General features: G+C 38.0%; 1 protein-coding gene across 3 annotated transcripts in view; it reads right to left on the minus strand.

Annotated features, from left to right (window-relative positions):
* KLF12 (Kruppel like factor 12) overlaps positions 1 to 13,843 on the minus strand; it is a 523,318-nt gene that overhangs the window by 154,760 nt on the left and 354,715 nt on the right. For all 3 annotated transcript variants that reach the window (XM_040266873.1, XM_040266871.1, XM_040266872.1), the window contains one exon: positions 12,702 to 13,248. In XM_040266873.1, the coding sequence (XP_040122807.1) occupies positions 12,702 to 13,248 (547 nt within the window). The remainder of the gene's footprint in view (positions 1 to 12,701; positions 13,249 to 13,843) is intronic.

Genomic DNA, 13,843 nt, shown 5'->3' on the forward strand with positions numbered 1-13,843 from the left:
GTCCTCTCATAAGTAATTCACAGTATATATCATGTATGCAATGCATGTTTTACATCTTATGTTGTTTGTGTGTGCGTCTGTGCACCTCACAGCCTATGATTCAGTAAAGCTCCACCATTGTTCACCCTTTTCCTTATCTGGAATACTTCTGCCTCCTCGCAGAAGCAAAGCCTGTTTCGTAACTTGCACCTCAAATGCTACAATTCTACTTTCATTGTAACATACGACTTCCTCCAGGGTCAAATTCATGTTCTTTGGGGGGTTCCACCTTAGGTCTCTAGAAGGTTTCCTCTGTTTTAATGGGCTCTGTATTTACAGAGGACTAATTGAAAACATCCATGCCTGACAAAGGTCACACCAGAGATGATTAGGGAGCCCTGGGCTTTAGCACAGATGAGACAAAAACGAAATCATGAAATTGACAACTTCTAAACGCAGATTTGAAGCAATTCAGCAGACCTGTTTTAGATTTGTGCGTGGGTTTGCTTAATATACCTTTAAGATTAGAAATTGGTGGAAAGAAACGAAATCTTTGTTTTATGGCTGCAACAAATGGGCCCACCACAGTAAAAATGTCATTTATTCTTTCTCACAAAGAGACCTTTGCGGTATAGTGCAAATAAAAGCAGCATTTTTCCTTCTACTTAAGGTTTGTTAGGTGAAATTTATGTTTTTAAAATGCACTGCAAACACCAAAAACTGATTGTACTCTTATCAGCTTTTAAATCAAAACAGCTTGCTATCTGGGAAGGACAGGAGAACTGGTCGATTTATTTCATAAAACTTTATGTACAAAGAGACAGTGTCTATGAACTTAATGGAGAGAATATAGAGTCTGGAGGGATAATTTTTATTAGAATTTATAGTGGGATTATCCATACTCCACAGTTTTCAGATTTTATTGAGATTTTATGGTACTGTGATGCTGACACAGTCAACTGCAGTGGGATAGGAGGTATAATTTGTTTCACCCTGACTGGGAAGTGAAATTGGCATTACTATTATATAAGAAACCTCACAGACTCTATTAATTGCCCAGATCCAATCAAAGCCATTATTTCTCCTAGTTTCACAGGTAAAATATTTTACCTGGGCATAAAAGAATAATAAGAACTGGCTGTAACTCTCATGCAACAGTATCTTTTCATTAAGACTGTTCAGAAGCCATAAGAATATTTCTCACCCACAGGGAGTTTAGCTCCAGAAACTATTAAAATCTAAATCATATCAAGTATCTGTAATGTACCACCAAATATTATTCTTCAGTATTAAGTACAGTGAAAAAAAAAACCAAAACGTTGGGACATAGCAGAAACAATATACTCAGAAGCACCAGGGAATTACAGGTGGCCCACTGACACAAAAGAAGAACAGATATGGGAAAGATACTCATTCATTCTGCAAACATTTATTGTTCACTGTGTGCACTGGATCAAGCGTAAGGCCATGATATAGATATCACTGTAATGTTATATTATATATATAATATACTTGAGCCAAATATATTGAGTAAAGAGAATATATTTTGTATATGTATGTATATCTATGGGCTTCCCAGGTGGTGCTAGTGATAAGGAACCCGACTGGCACTGCAGGAGACGCAGAGGAGTTGGGAGACTCAGGTTCGATCCCTGGGTTGGGCAGATCCCCTGGAGAAGAGCATGGCAACCCACTCCAGTATTCTTGCCTGGAGAATCCCACGGACAGAGGAGCCTGGAGGGCTACAGTCCATGGGGGGTTGCAAAAAGGTGGACCCAACTGAAGCAACCCAAGTATGCACATGAATGTATGTCTATGTGTACATATATGACATACACTGTATTCCGATTTGGTATGTGCCTTTCTAGAAAAGAAGCATCTGAACCAGGTCTTAAGACAGAGGAAGAAATGGCCATCCAGGAAAAGGAAACAGCAAGGCTAGAGGGAGAGTTGTCATCACAGCGAGGTAGAAAAGATGGCTGAGACATGACACATATTTAGTGGAATGGCAGCAGCCTGGTGGGGAGGGGTGGTAGGGCTGGGGTGGTGGGAGTCAGGCTCTGGGGATGTGAGGATCCCATGTTGTTGCTTCTTCTACTTCACCCTACAGAGGGAGGTTGCTTTTCTGGTTAGGGTTTAGGACTAGAGACCAGCACTGGCCACAGCAGTCTAATGGAGCATCTCATATAGAGCACGGCACCTACATTAATGAATTCATTAGTTAATGCATCTCTTCACTCAGTATTTATCGAACATGTACTAGTGTCAGGCACAATGCAATGTGTTGAGAAAATCAGAGCTAATGAGGTCCAGGTGGATTTGCAGAGATGCCAGCCTATTTTATTCTACGAGGAAGCATTTATAATAACACACGCCACGTTATGCTTCCCTGGTGGCTTAGCAGGAAAGAATCCGCCTGCCAGGCAGGAGCCGCGGATTTGATCCCTCATCTCGGAAGATCTCCTGGAGGACAGCATGGCAACCCGCTCCAGTTCCTGCCTGGAAAATCCCATGGACAGAGAAGCCCAGTGGGCTACAGTCCATGGGATCGCAGAGTCGGACCTGACTGAAGTGCCGCAGCAGGCGTGCCATGTCACATTGTAGGAGCAGCTACAGGTTTCCTCAACAGAGAAGTTTATTCTTATCATAGGTCACCCAAGTCTCACTAGGTCTTTCTCTCACTGAGAAAGTGAGAAAACCATACACCATGGCAACATCTTTCAATTTTACTGTTGCTATTGAGCTTTTCCTAAGTCCCTAGCTATCAATATGGAGAAGGCACTGGCGACCCACTCCAGTACTCTTGCCTGGAAACTCCCATGGACAGAGGAGCCTGGTAGGCTGCAGTCCATGGGGTCACGAAGACTCGGACACAACTGAGCAACTTCACTTTCACTTTTCCCTTTCATGCATTGGAGAAGGAAATGGCAACCCACTCCAGTGTTCTTGCCTGGAGAATCCCAGAGACGGGGGAGCCTGGTGGGCTGTCGTCCATGGGGTCCCACAGAGTCGGACACGACTGATGTGACTTAGGAGCAGCAGCAGCAACTATCAATAAGGCAGTTCTCTGATGAATTCTCTAAGGGCTACTCCCACTTAGTTTTACCAAATTCTCCTGTTTCCTGTCTTACTATAGTCCTGCTGTCTCACTTTTTATTTTTTCTCTGTGACATTCAATAAAACTTAATAGTTCACAAGTTGCCATATATCTGCTTCCACTAACTCAACAAACATTACCCATAGTTACAAAGAAACTAATCACAGATACGTAGAAAGTAGCATTTTATTTCTACTAAAGAGAAGGCACATACAAATGTGCAGGATGGAAAGCAGGACAAGGGGGTAGAAGTGATGCTTCTTAAAACCAAGTAGATAAATTACGTTTCAAATTCATGTCCAAGTTTTACTTTAAAAGGGCATATTCACTGCACTCCCTGACAGCCCTCAACTGTAAAATCTGAGAGCAATAATAGAATAAATTAGTAGACTACATATGAGTTCCTCCAACAACTCTTTCAGATCACCTTATTTTAAAATTCCACCACTAGATGGCAGTACAAAGGCTATCATTTTCAACATAGGTTTCTTAGTTCCACAATAAATACAGCACGTATGGGATAGGTGATTTCGTTAGATATAGAAGATAAAGAAGAATCAAGATTCAAGAAAAGGAAGAATAGTGAAGCATGGAGGGAGGGAGAGAAATATATCTAGGAGAAAAAACAAGATAAAAAGAGAAGGGAATTGGAAGAGTGAAAAGGCAGAAAAAACAAACTGGAATCAAGATGGGTATTTGAGCAGGAGATGGAGAAGAACTCTATGTAGTCTCATTCAAATTTTCTAAATAGAAATTATAGGAAGAAATACATATTTCAATATGACTCAGTACACAGATACTATAAAGACACACACCGTACTGCATTTGATGCAAGTTAGTCAGTTACTAAACAAAAGTTACATGATGTAACACATCCGTGGGTGAAACTCTCATATTTCTTAATCAAATCTATCCTATTTAATTCCTTTAAAATGTTGATGATGAGCTAGTATACTGATACCAAGGTTCACCAACAGGAAAATGACTCAGAGTATGAACGATATTATTTTAGTGTATTATAAACGACAGCTGACTTTTAAGAGAAGTTGTCCTAAAAATCACCACACTGAAATTCCTGGCCATATAATTGGCCCATAAAACATTTGTTGAAAAAATTAACTAATTACAGGAGAAAAACGAAGGCGAAGCCGCCTAGTCATAAAAAACACAGATACAACTGGCCAATGATCAAAATTGCATCTCCCCCACATAAAGGGGCTGGAGGGAAGATCGAGCATGTCATTACCACTCTGTAAATTGGTAGCTCTTCTTTTATTTATTAGATAGACAAATATCAATCTGTTCTTTTCTAAAGAACCCAAAGTGGAAGAACAACCGTTAATCAAACTCTCCATTAACAATGGAAAACAGGCAGAAAGAAGGGGCTGAGAAAATAGTAATAGAGCTTGGAGAAGAAAAACAATTATTGTTGATGGAGTAAAAAAAAATTGGAAACAGAAACCACAGCCAGAGAGTTATAAATAATTAAAAAGCCAATTTAAAACAGTGCTGGCAATGATTCTAAGACCAAGTTTCCCTTTTGGATCTTACATTCTTTCTTCTTTCATTTGTTCCTTCCAGGTCTTAAGAGTCACTGGGCAAAATGTCCAATTGCAAAAAAGTATCTATATCTATATAGATATATCTAGATATATAAAGATACCTATACAGCTCTATCAGAGAAGGCAATGGCACCCCACTCCAGTACTCTTGCCTGGAAAATCCCATGGATGGAGGAGCCTGGTAGGCTGTAGTCCATGGGGTCGCTAGGAGTCGGACAAGACTGAGCAACTTCACTTTCACTTTTCACTTTCATGCATTGGAGAAGGACATGGCAACCCACTCCAGTATTCTTGCCTGGAGAATCCCAGGGATGGGGGAGGCTGCTGGGCTGCCGTCTATGGGGTCGCACAGAGTCAGACACGACTGAAGTGACTTAGCAGCAGCAGCAGCTTACAGCTCTATAGTTATCTATATACATATAGATATATCAGTCCAATACTCAAAACGGTTCTTGAAGTGAGTATATATATCCAAACATCATCAAAATAATCCTATGAATATCTGCAATCTAATATGTAAAATAAGAATTTCCTTGTAGCATAACAGCACCTGTACTATGTGAAATTAGAAGCTTCACATTTAGGTAGAACATTACTTCAGGAGAGAAAAAATTTGTTCTTCAAAATGAAACTACAGAGGAAAGGAAAGATTTATTTCCAGATTCAACATGTTAAAGATAATCAGAGAAAATATTTCAGGTGTGGTAAAAAATGAATATAGAGACTTTCTTAGACTAAATACTAGTAATACATCACATTTAAGCATCTATCTACTTAAACATAAATTAGACCGTTTTATCTTAGAAGGAACTTGACCTAACAAATTATAACAGAATGAACACAAAGTCCACTCTGGTAACCCCTTGCTTTAGCTACTTTATCTTTTGAATGGATTTTCTCCTGTCCATATCTTTCCTTCCTTACACAGTATCTATCTCTGAATGGAGTATCACCTCTCCCCTCTGCTGGTCATATTTTTTTCTCTTCTTTTCCAGTTGTACTTCTATTTACTGTTTAAATGTGTGTGGGCAAAGCCAAACTCACACCTTGACATTTTACAGTTTACAAGGACCTTACACAGAGTTTTTTCTTTTCTGCTAATTATCTCTTAGAACAATACATATAATTTCTGTCACTTCTCTTCAGCCAATTGTCAAATTTTAGACCTAACCCAATCTATGCCCTGTTGGCTCAGACAGTAAAAGAATCTGCCTGCAGTACAGGAGACGCAGGCTCAATCCCTGGGTCAGGAAGATCCCCTGGAGAGGGGGATGGCAACCCACTCCAGTATTCTTGCTGGGAAAATCCCATAGACAGAGGACTCTGGTGGGCTACAGTCCATGGGGTCACAGAGATTCAGACATGCCTGAGCAACTAACAATCTATGCCAGATGAAACAGAGAAGGCAATAACCTGTAGATATTTCAGTAAACAAGAGCAGAAGAAGCCGTTGTTTTTTTTTTTTTGATGGAATCCATTCAACTTCCTATGTGTGCCCATAAGTGAAAAAAATACAGATAGGTTTCTACTCCTTGTTAAAATCAGGTAAAAACAAATGACCAATGTATCCATATAAAATATTCTGTCCTCCAATTTAAAATTCAGTTTTTCATAAATATTAGCTGTTTTTCTCACTATTTAACAAGTTACTGTCTGTTTTATAGTGAAACACTCAAATCCTTTCAAAGTCTACAATTAAGAAAAATAAGCCAAAGTGAGCAACCATCCAGTCCTGCTTCCCAATAAGCAACGCTAAAAATTAACAGTAAAGGATTAAGTAATTAGAAGGTTTGTCAATCAAAATCAGATTAAAAATAGGAGCCTATATCTAGTAGTTATCATAATTAAACCTAAGAAGAATGCATTTACCAAAGGAAGCTGGGGTAGTTCAGTCAAGAAGCCAAGACCACCATATACAGGAGTGTATGTCAGCTGCCCAGGACTATTCTGGTTATATGGACAGATGACACTGGGATTCCACTGAATGGTGAACTAAAAGAGGACAGTCATGTGTAAGGCAGCCAGCAGAAGCGAGTCTGTGACAAAAGGAACCGAGACCTGAAATAAGACATCATGACCATCAACAAGTGGGAAAGCCAAGAACAGAAGAACACTGGTGAAACAAAAAGATCTGAAATGGGGAGTTTCGTGGGAGTAAACCCTGGTTGCATTCAGTGGTCGGGAGCTACAGTCATAATCTCCAACCAGCTCTGCAGCAATTGCTAGGATGACCAGATTCCCTTTCACAAGTATAAATGGCCCAGGACTAAAAATACACTGTGGCTTCTTCCTGTGGGCTGATGAGAAAAGCAACAGCCTGTAGGAAGAAATGGGGTGTGACTATTTCAGATGTGCCCACAGCCACAGCCCTCTGAAATTCCTGAACCAGTGCTACGGGAATAGGTATGGTTTTGAAGGATTTGCCATTTTATCTAAAAATAATAGAAAAATAACTTTTTTTTTTAATTAATGGAGATGATCAAAGAAATGACATGCCCATATGGGGCTGCTGATTTCTTAACAGCAGTTACAACAGGCTCTAGTCAGATATTTCGGGGAAAAGTACTTTAAACTCAAAGATTTTATCCTATAAATGTCTGAAGTCAGGAATAATGCACTTATGATAAATGGTAAGTTATTAGTCAAGTATGACACTATTATAATAAAAGTCTTGATGCAATAAATACGTTCTGTAAAAATTCTGGTAGGCTGGGCTCTTGGGATTGCATTTTCAAGAGAGAGAATGTGGCTGCATAGGAAACAGGCTGAGTTCTTTTTACTAGGCATTTTTCCACTTTTATGGTCATGGGGACATCTGGTGAGTATGGGTGGCTAAGGAGAAGACAACATGGGGAACGGAGGAGAAGACAACCAAAAGACCATCTACATAAAGCAATGAAGAAGAACAGGATAGAGGTCAGGAAAGAAAACTAGACAACAGTGTAACTCAGCTGGCTTTTCACTTCTGGCTGTTCCAAAGCCAACATCAATTACACCTTTGTTCAAGCCTCATTCCTTGGCATCAAGGTTATATTATGTTCCTCTAGCTATATGGGGAAAGGGCCAGCTCAGGTACAGGAGAGAGAAAATAAATCCATTGTCTTTTTAGCTCTTTAGTTGGTTACGGCCTTGTCCTTTTAAGTATTCTGCATTTCTAAAATGTACACATCTATACGTATTCAATTATAAAAATGTCTTTAAACAACAATTACAAATTGCTCAGGGATTATCTTTTTAAAATTATTCTGTATGTTCCAGTATGTGATGAATGAGAAATGTTTGATCTTATATTCATATTAATGCTGGTATCATTTTTACAATTCTTAGTGGAACCTACATTTTACTGAACTTCTAATCTGTTTGCTTTTCATTGTCAATCTTAGACCATTATCTGCTGTTTTCTGCATTTTCTTTCCTTTACCATTATGCATCTTTTTCCTCAAAACCTGTGTCAATCTAATAAATTGACTTCAGAATTCAGGTTAATTACTGCCAAGATGCAGGTTACTTCTGCAAAATAATATAAGCAACTAATGTGTAATAAACAACTTTGCTTCTGTGATTCTTCCTTCTCTAGAATTACCCATTTTCAACTATCTACTGGATTATTCTTGACAGAATATAAATATGCTATACTTTCTGTCTCTTTTAAATTGCTCCCTTTAGAGCATAAATTTCTCTTCGGCTATCATGCCATTTCTCCAAAACTCTTTCAGCAAAACTTGGCCAAAGAGCCTTCTAGACTCCTGGTCTACCCTGCCTCACCTCCCAGTAGAACATGAACTCACTTCGGTCTGTTCCTTGTCCCCAGTGCTCCACTGACAGTGTCATCGGTGAACCCATCCTTCCCCAAATGCTCCATTCTCAGTCCTTATTTCATTTGGCCCCTTAGAAGCTTTTGATAATCGGACAACTCCTTCTTCACTTGTATTCTCTTAAATACCCTTTCTTTTACCTTAACAGCAAATCAAAAGGAAGGAAAGGAGAATCCTAAACATGCCTATTGAAGCAATAAACCAAGAACAATTTTGCTTGTGATTTTTTTTTTTTTTTTACCGTCTATGCTTTCTGCTGCTAATTATCTGTGAAAACTAATGAACATCTCCTGAGAAATCTACCAAAAACTTTCCCAGGCTCAACTGAAATTCTGTTACAAGGTCAAATAACCCCTTTAGGGTCTTGTTTATAAACAACATGTCTCAGGTCCCATGGAGAACCTTCTAGCTCTCAGCACTGTCACTTGGGGGGCTCAATGCTACTCTGTCCCTTTGGTATCAAGCAGGAAAATGCGTCCCTCTGGAGACCTTCTCTTACAGCATCCCTCTCATAGCTCTAGTCTACACTGTATTAACTGCACCTTTGAGAACATCATGCCATTTTCTTCATATTACATCTTATCAAAACCCAGCTGAGTTCTGTCAGTGCCCTGGGTTAGCTAACCAACTTGCCATTCCTTTAAGACCATATTCTGTAAATACTTGGATGGGCTGGAGTGCTCTCCTCATTAGAATATTTTTTCACACTCTTCTGTTGTTAGCCAAACATACCCATGTGAAGTTCCATCCTACCACAATTCCAAAACCCCAAACACCCACTTCTGAGTATCACAACAAAAACATTTGTTCCAACCACATGTAACACTCTACATGAAAATACTTTGGTCAAACACAGCTTTCTCCATCTACGGCTATAATTAACCTCTCTCCCATAGGCACATCCATGGCTAGTCTATGTTTTAACTCTGTCCACAGCTATCAGTTAACTGTACAATTTTCTTGTTTGATGACAAGATCTCCTAGTAGATTGTAAGTACTTAGATAAAAACAGCATCTGTTTTGCTCAACACAATCTCTGGTAACAATGAAACGCCTAATACATGAGAGATGCTTAATCAATACTTGAATGGACAAACGACTCAATTCATGTTATTTTAGATACAGACGTATACATTCTTAGTCCCTTATGTAATGTGACACAAGGTAATCTATTTCTTTACTATAGACCAGATATGTTTTACCAACTTTAAAACTAATTAACCAGTACAATCACCCACATTTATGTGAGTTATTTTTATTAGTAGCATTTGAAAATCCAACTCCCCTATTATATTTTCTTTTGCTCATCCATACCAGAAATATAAGACCTATGCGAGAATAGAAATAGACCTCCTTTTATCACTCAGCCATTTCATCGCTGGCCCAGTGCCCAAGTGCATATTTGCAGCATAAAGATGTGAGGAATTACTGAAATGCCTCTTCCTTTATTCCTTCTGTGAGATAGGCAGGCCTCCTTCACTACATACTTTTATTATCATCTAATTTATCAAACAATTTAAAAAAATATAAAATGCTATAGCAATATTGTAGAATATGGGGATTATAAAAACAATATAAATTAATAAACATAAAAGTATGGGATTTTCCTTATGACTTCTCATCCTAAACCCTCATCCCTTATAATTTGTTGTAACAACTTTGAGAAGCACTTCTTGAGAGCAGTTTGTCACTTTTAAATTCAGTAAGTCTTTTTCCCCCAACTTTCTGTTTTTACAATACAGCAAAAAAATTTTTGAACATTATTGCTTCAGGTATTTGGGGGGGGGAATCTAATAATGATAAATTATTATCAGTGCCAGACATGTACACATAAACTCTTTATATTTCCAATAATCTTCAAAGATATATCATATTTTATTTGCATTTTATCACTGAAGAAAATGAAGATTAGTGAGATTAAATAACTTTGCCCAGTCCAAAGCTGGAAGTGAGGGAACTAGGATTCTAAACTCATGCATCCTTGATCCCAAATTTCAGGCTGTTAACGTCCATATCATATTTAGTGTGCTGATGGTTATATGTTTATTCTTGATATGCAAAAACTGCTGAATACAAACACTGCATGAAACTAACAAAAATACTCATGTAGAGAACAAATTACACCATGAGTCTTAATACAGTTCTTCTACAAAGATAAATTTTCCAGAAAATTAAATTTTGGCAGTAAACTTTAAATAAAAGTAATCTCTCTCATAAAATGATAATGGCAAGGAAAAGAGACATCTGTTTCCTTCATTAATGCACCAAAACTTTTTTTTAAAAAAAGTCACAAACAGTGTTAAAATCCTTATCAATCACCTTCACAATAAAAGCAATTATTTTCATAAGTGATATTGTATAAAGATTGGATTCCATGGTATACACATATATAAAATAATGTAATACACAAGGTCATATTTTTTCTAATTGCTAATTCTTAAAGTATTTAAAGCACATCTGTAAATTATAAATGAAAATAAACATCTAATGTGATCTTTAATTATGTTACTCTTATTCAAATCGAGTAGCTCATTTGAATTAGAAATATTAGTAATATCAAAGAAGGTTTGACTCAAGTAAAATCTATGTAGATATTCCCTTCTTCCTCTTTTTTTTCTAGTTCACAAAGATAGTGGTGAGACTAATTCCTGGCCATTGTCCATAATAGCACCAAAAATACAAAATAGTTGTCAGGTAAGCATAGTACCTGGATCTCAAGTTTGCAGTCTAAGTCTTTGATTATTGTAAGCCATGAGATTCTTCACTTGGGAAAATTGAAAAGGTGCAATTTGTCATGTGCTGTGAAGAAACTTATTGGAGATAAAACAGTAACTTGCAAAAGATGCATGCACAATTTTGTATGTTTGCAAAAATTCTCCAAGTTCATGATCAAATATTATTCCTATGCACTGAATCCTACCTTTTACAAGAACCAAAACAACTATGTTTACTAGCATTTTACACAAAGGCAGTGTTTTATGTGTTCATCCATCATATTTTAATTATGAGCTTGACAGTAATATGGCATTCAAAGCAAAATGTACTACAACCTAAGTCTTAATCCATCATTATTTCTAGACTCTGAAGATGAAACACATGCATATGAGTTGATGATTATAGACATTTTATATTTCTATAGAATGGTGGCTTTTTTTTAGATCTACAGAAAGGGAAAAATGAACATCATGTTATTACAATTCCTTTGACTTAAAAATAGAAAAAAAAAGAACTTAGAAGAAGAAAAATAACTTCATGAGCAGCTATCATATATAATTAACTTGATATTATTACATAAACTCATGTAACAAAGGAGAAAGCAATGGCAACCCATTCCAGTACTCTTGCCTGGAAAATCCCATGGATAGGGGAGCCCGGTAGGCTGCAGTCCATGGGGTCGCGACGAGTCAGACACAACTGAGAGACTTCACTTTCACTTTTCACTTTCATGCATTGGAGAAGGAAATGGCAACCCACTCTAGTATTCTTGCCTGGAGAATCCCAGGGATGGGGGAGGCTGGTGGGCTGCCCTCTATAGGGTCACACAGAGTTGGACACCACTGAAGTGACTTAGCAGCAACAGCAGCAGCATGTAACAAAGTATCTTTCCGCTTCTAATCCCCAGAAGGAAATATTAATACTGCATTTTGAATTATTTCTATCATAGAAGCTTCTTGCTATTTAAAATAACAACTTAGACTTATATGAAGATAAGAACTCTAACTACATGATGCATTTCTAGCCAAACACCTAACATTAGAGTTACTTTAATGGGAACTTAATTTACAAATTACTCAAAAGTGAATGAACAGATAACAAGCATTGGAACTCCATGTCATTTTACATTATTGCCAAATAAGTAAGATCCAGCCTGAACAACTGAAGGAAGAAACATCTTGATACACTTTACATTGTTTCATAATTGTTAATCTCTATGAGGGATTCACAACTCACAAGCCATGTGGCTGACTGTATAGACTGTCCTTCTTATGAAGGTAAACATTATTTTACAAATTCACATATTAGAATTCTGACATCATATGACTTGATACATAAAAATATGGACTGAGTAATTCTGAAACATATACGTACAAGAAAATGAGGTTAGTTTCTACTAAACTGTGCTCTACTCACAGGAGCAGATCAGTTGTTCCTCTGTGTCACTGTGCACAGAACTTCTTAGTAGTAACTTCCTTGCATACCAGTTACTTCTAGTGGTAAAATAAAGCAAGGCTCGCTTGTGTCTCTTACCTTTGCCATGGCTTCTCCCATCCTCCAAAAGTGGTACTACGATAGTGTTGTTCACATTGCCAGGTGACCGCACAGCTGTGTAGACAACAGGCACCGACTGGACCACCACGGGGATGCGGTGAACGTGACTCAGTTTGTTAGACTGTAAATTCATGGGACTTGAAGGCGGAACAGGATGGATAATGTGCAAAAACTGCTGGCCTCCCACACCAGAGGCAGAGGCAACGAGGGGTCCTGGAGTTAATACTGTCGACGACGATGACGCTGAAGATACTGATGTTATAACAGTCGGGGATGAGGCTGGACGGCTAGAAGACGATGAGGAGGTTGAAGTTGAGGAAGGTGAGGAGGCGGACGCTGTCATGGAAACTGGGGAGGATGAAACGGCTGTAGGGGATGTCCTGGCTTTGTTGATGGACAAGTCCACTGGCTCAGTTTGTGTCTGGAAGTGATCTACAGATAATGAGTCCTCCGGGGGTTCCCCTTTCACATTATTTAGCAACAGAGGAACAGCTTCCATATCGGGGTACTTGTGGACGTTTGGAGACTGTGGGGAGAAAAATGGAACATGTTTATCTCTGTTAATCACATCCTCTAATAGATGGACGATTTATGACTTCAATGTTTATTAATTTTTCTCTTATTGCTGTGGAACATTAATTCACTCTCCAAGTATCTGAGATACTGCTCTGTGACAGTCATCATAATTAAAGATGAGAATTTAAAAGTACAAGACAACTGGAAGAGCAACAAACATAATTGTTAAAATCCAGGGAAATAAGTACACTATGGGGAAGAAAAAGGGCACAGAAACCTAAAAATGAACAGTAATTTTACATAAAACCTTCTAAACGACAAGTTCAGAGTACAAAGTATTTTCTTTTGCTGTTGTTCAGTTGCTCAGTTGTGTCCAACTCTTTGTGACCCCATGGACTATAGCATGGGGTCTTCAGTTGTAGTTACACTGTCTTCTTAAGATATTATATATACAACTAAAGTTAAAAACATTCATTTTGTTGGTCTGACCCATCACTACACTTACGAGTTTTAGTTTCCATTAGTTATAATGGAATTTAGTTTCCATTAGTTATAACTAATAGTTTATAACTAATGGAAACTTTGATTAGATAACCTTAAATATC

The sequence above is a fragment of the Oryx dammah genome, unplaced genomic scaffold (genome assembly GCF_014754425.2).
Source record: "Oryx dammah isolate SB20612 unplaced genomic scaffold, SCBI_Odam_1.1 HiC_scaffold_24, whole genome shotgun sequence".
Taxonomy (NCBI): domain Eukaryota; kingdom Metazoa; phylum Chordata; class Mammalia; order Artiodactyla; family Bovidae; genus Oryx; species Oryx dammah.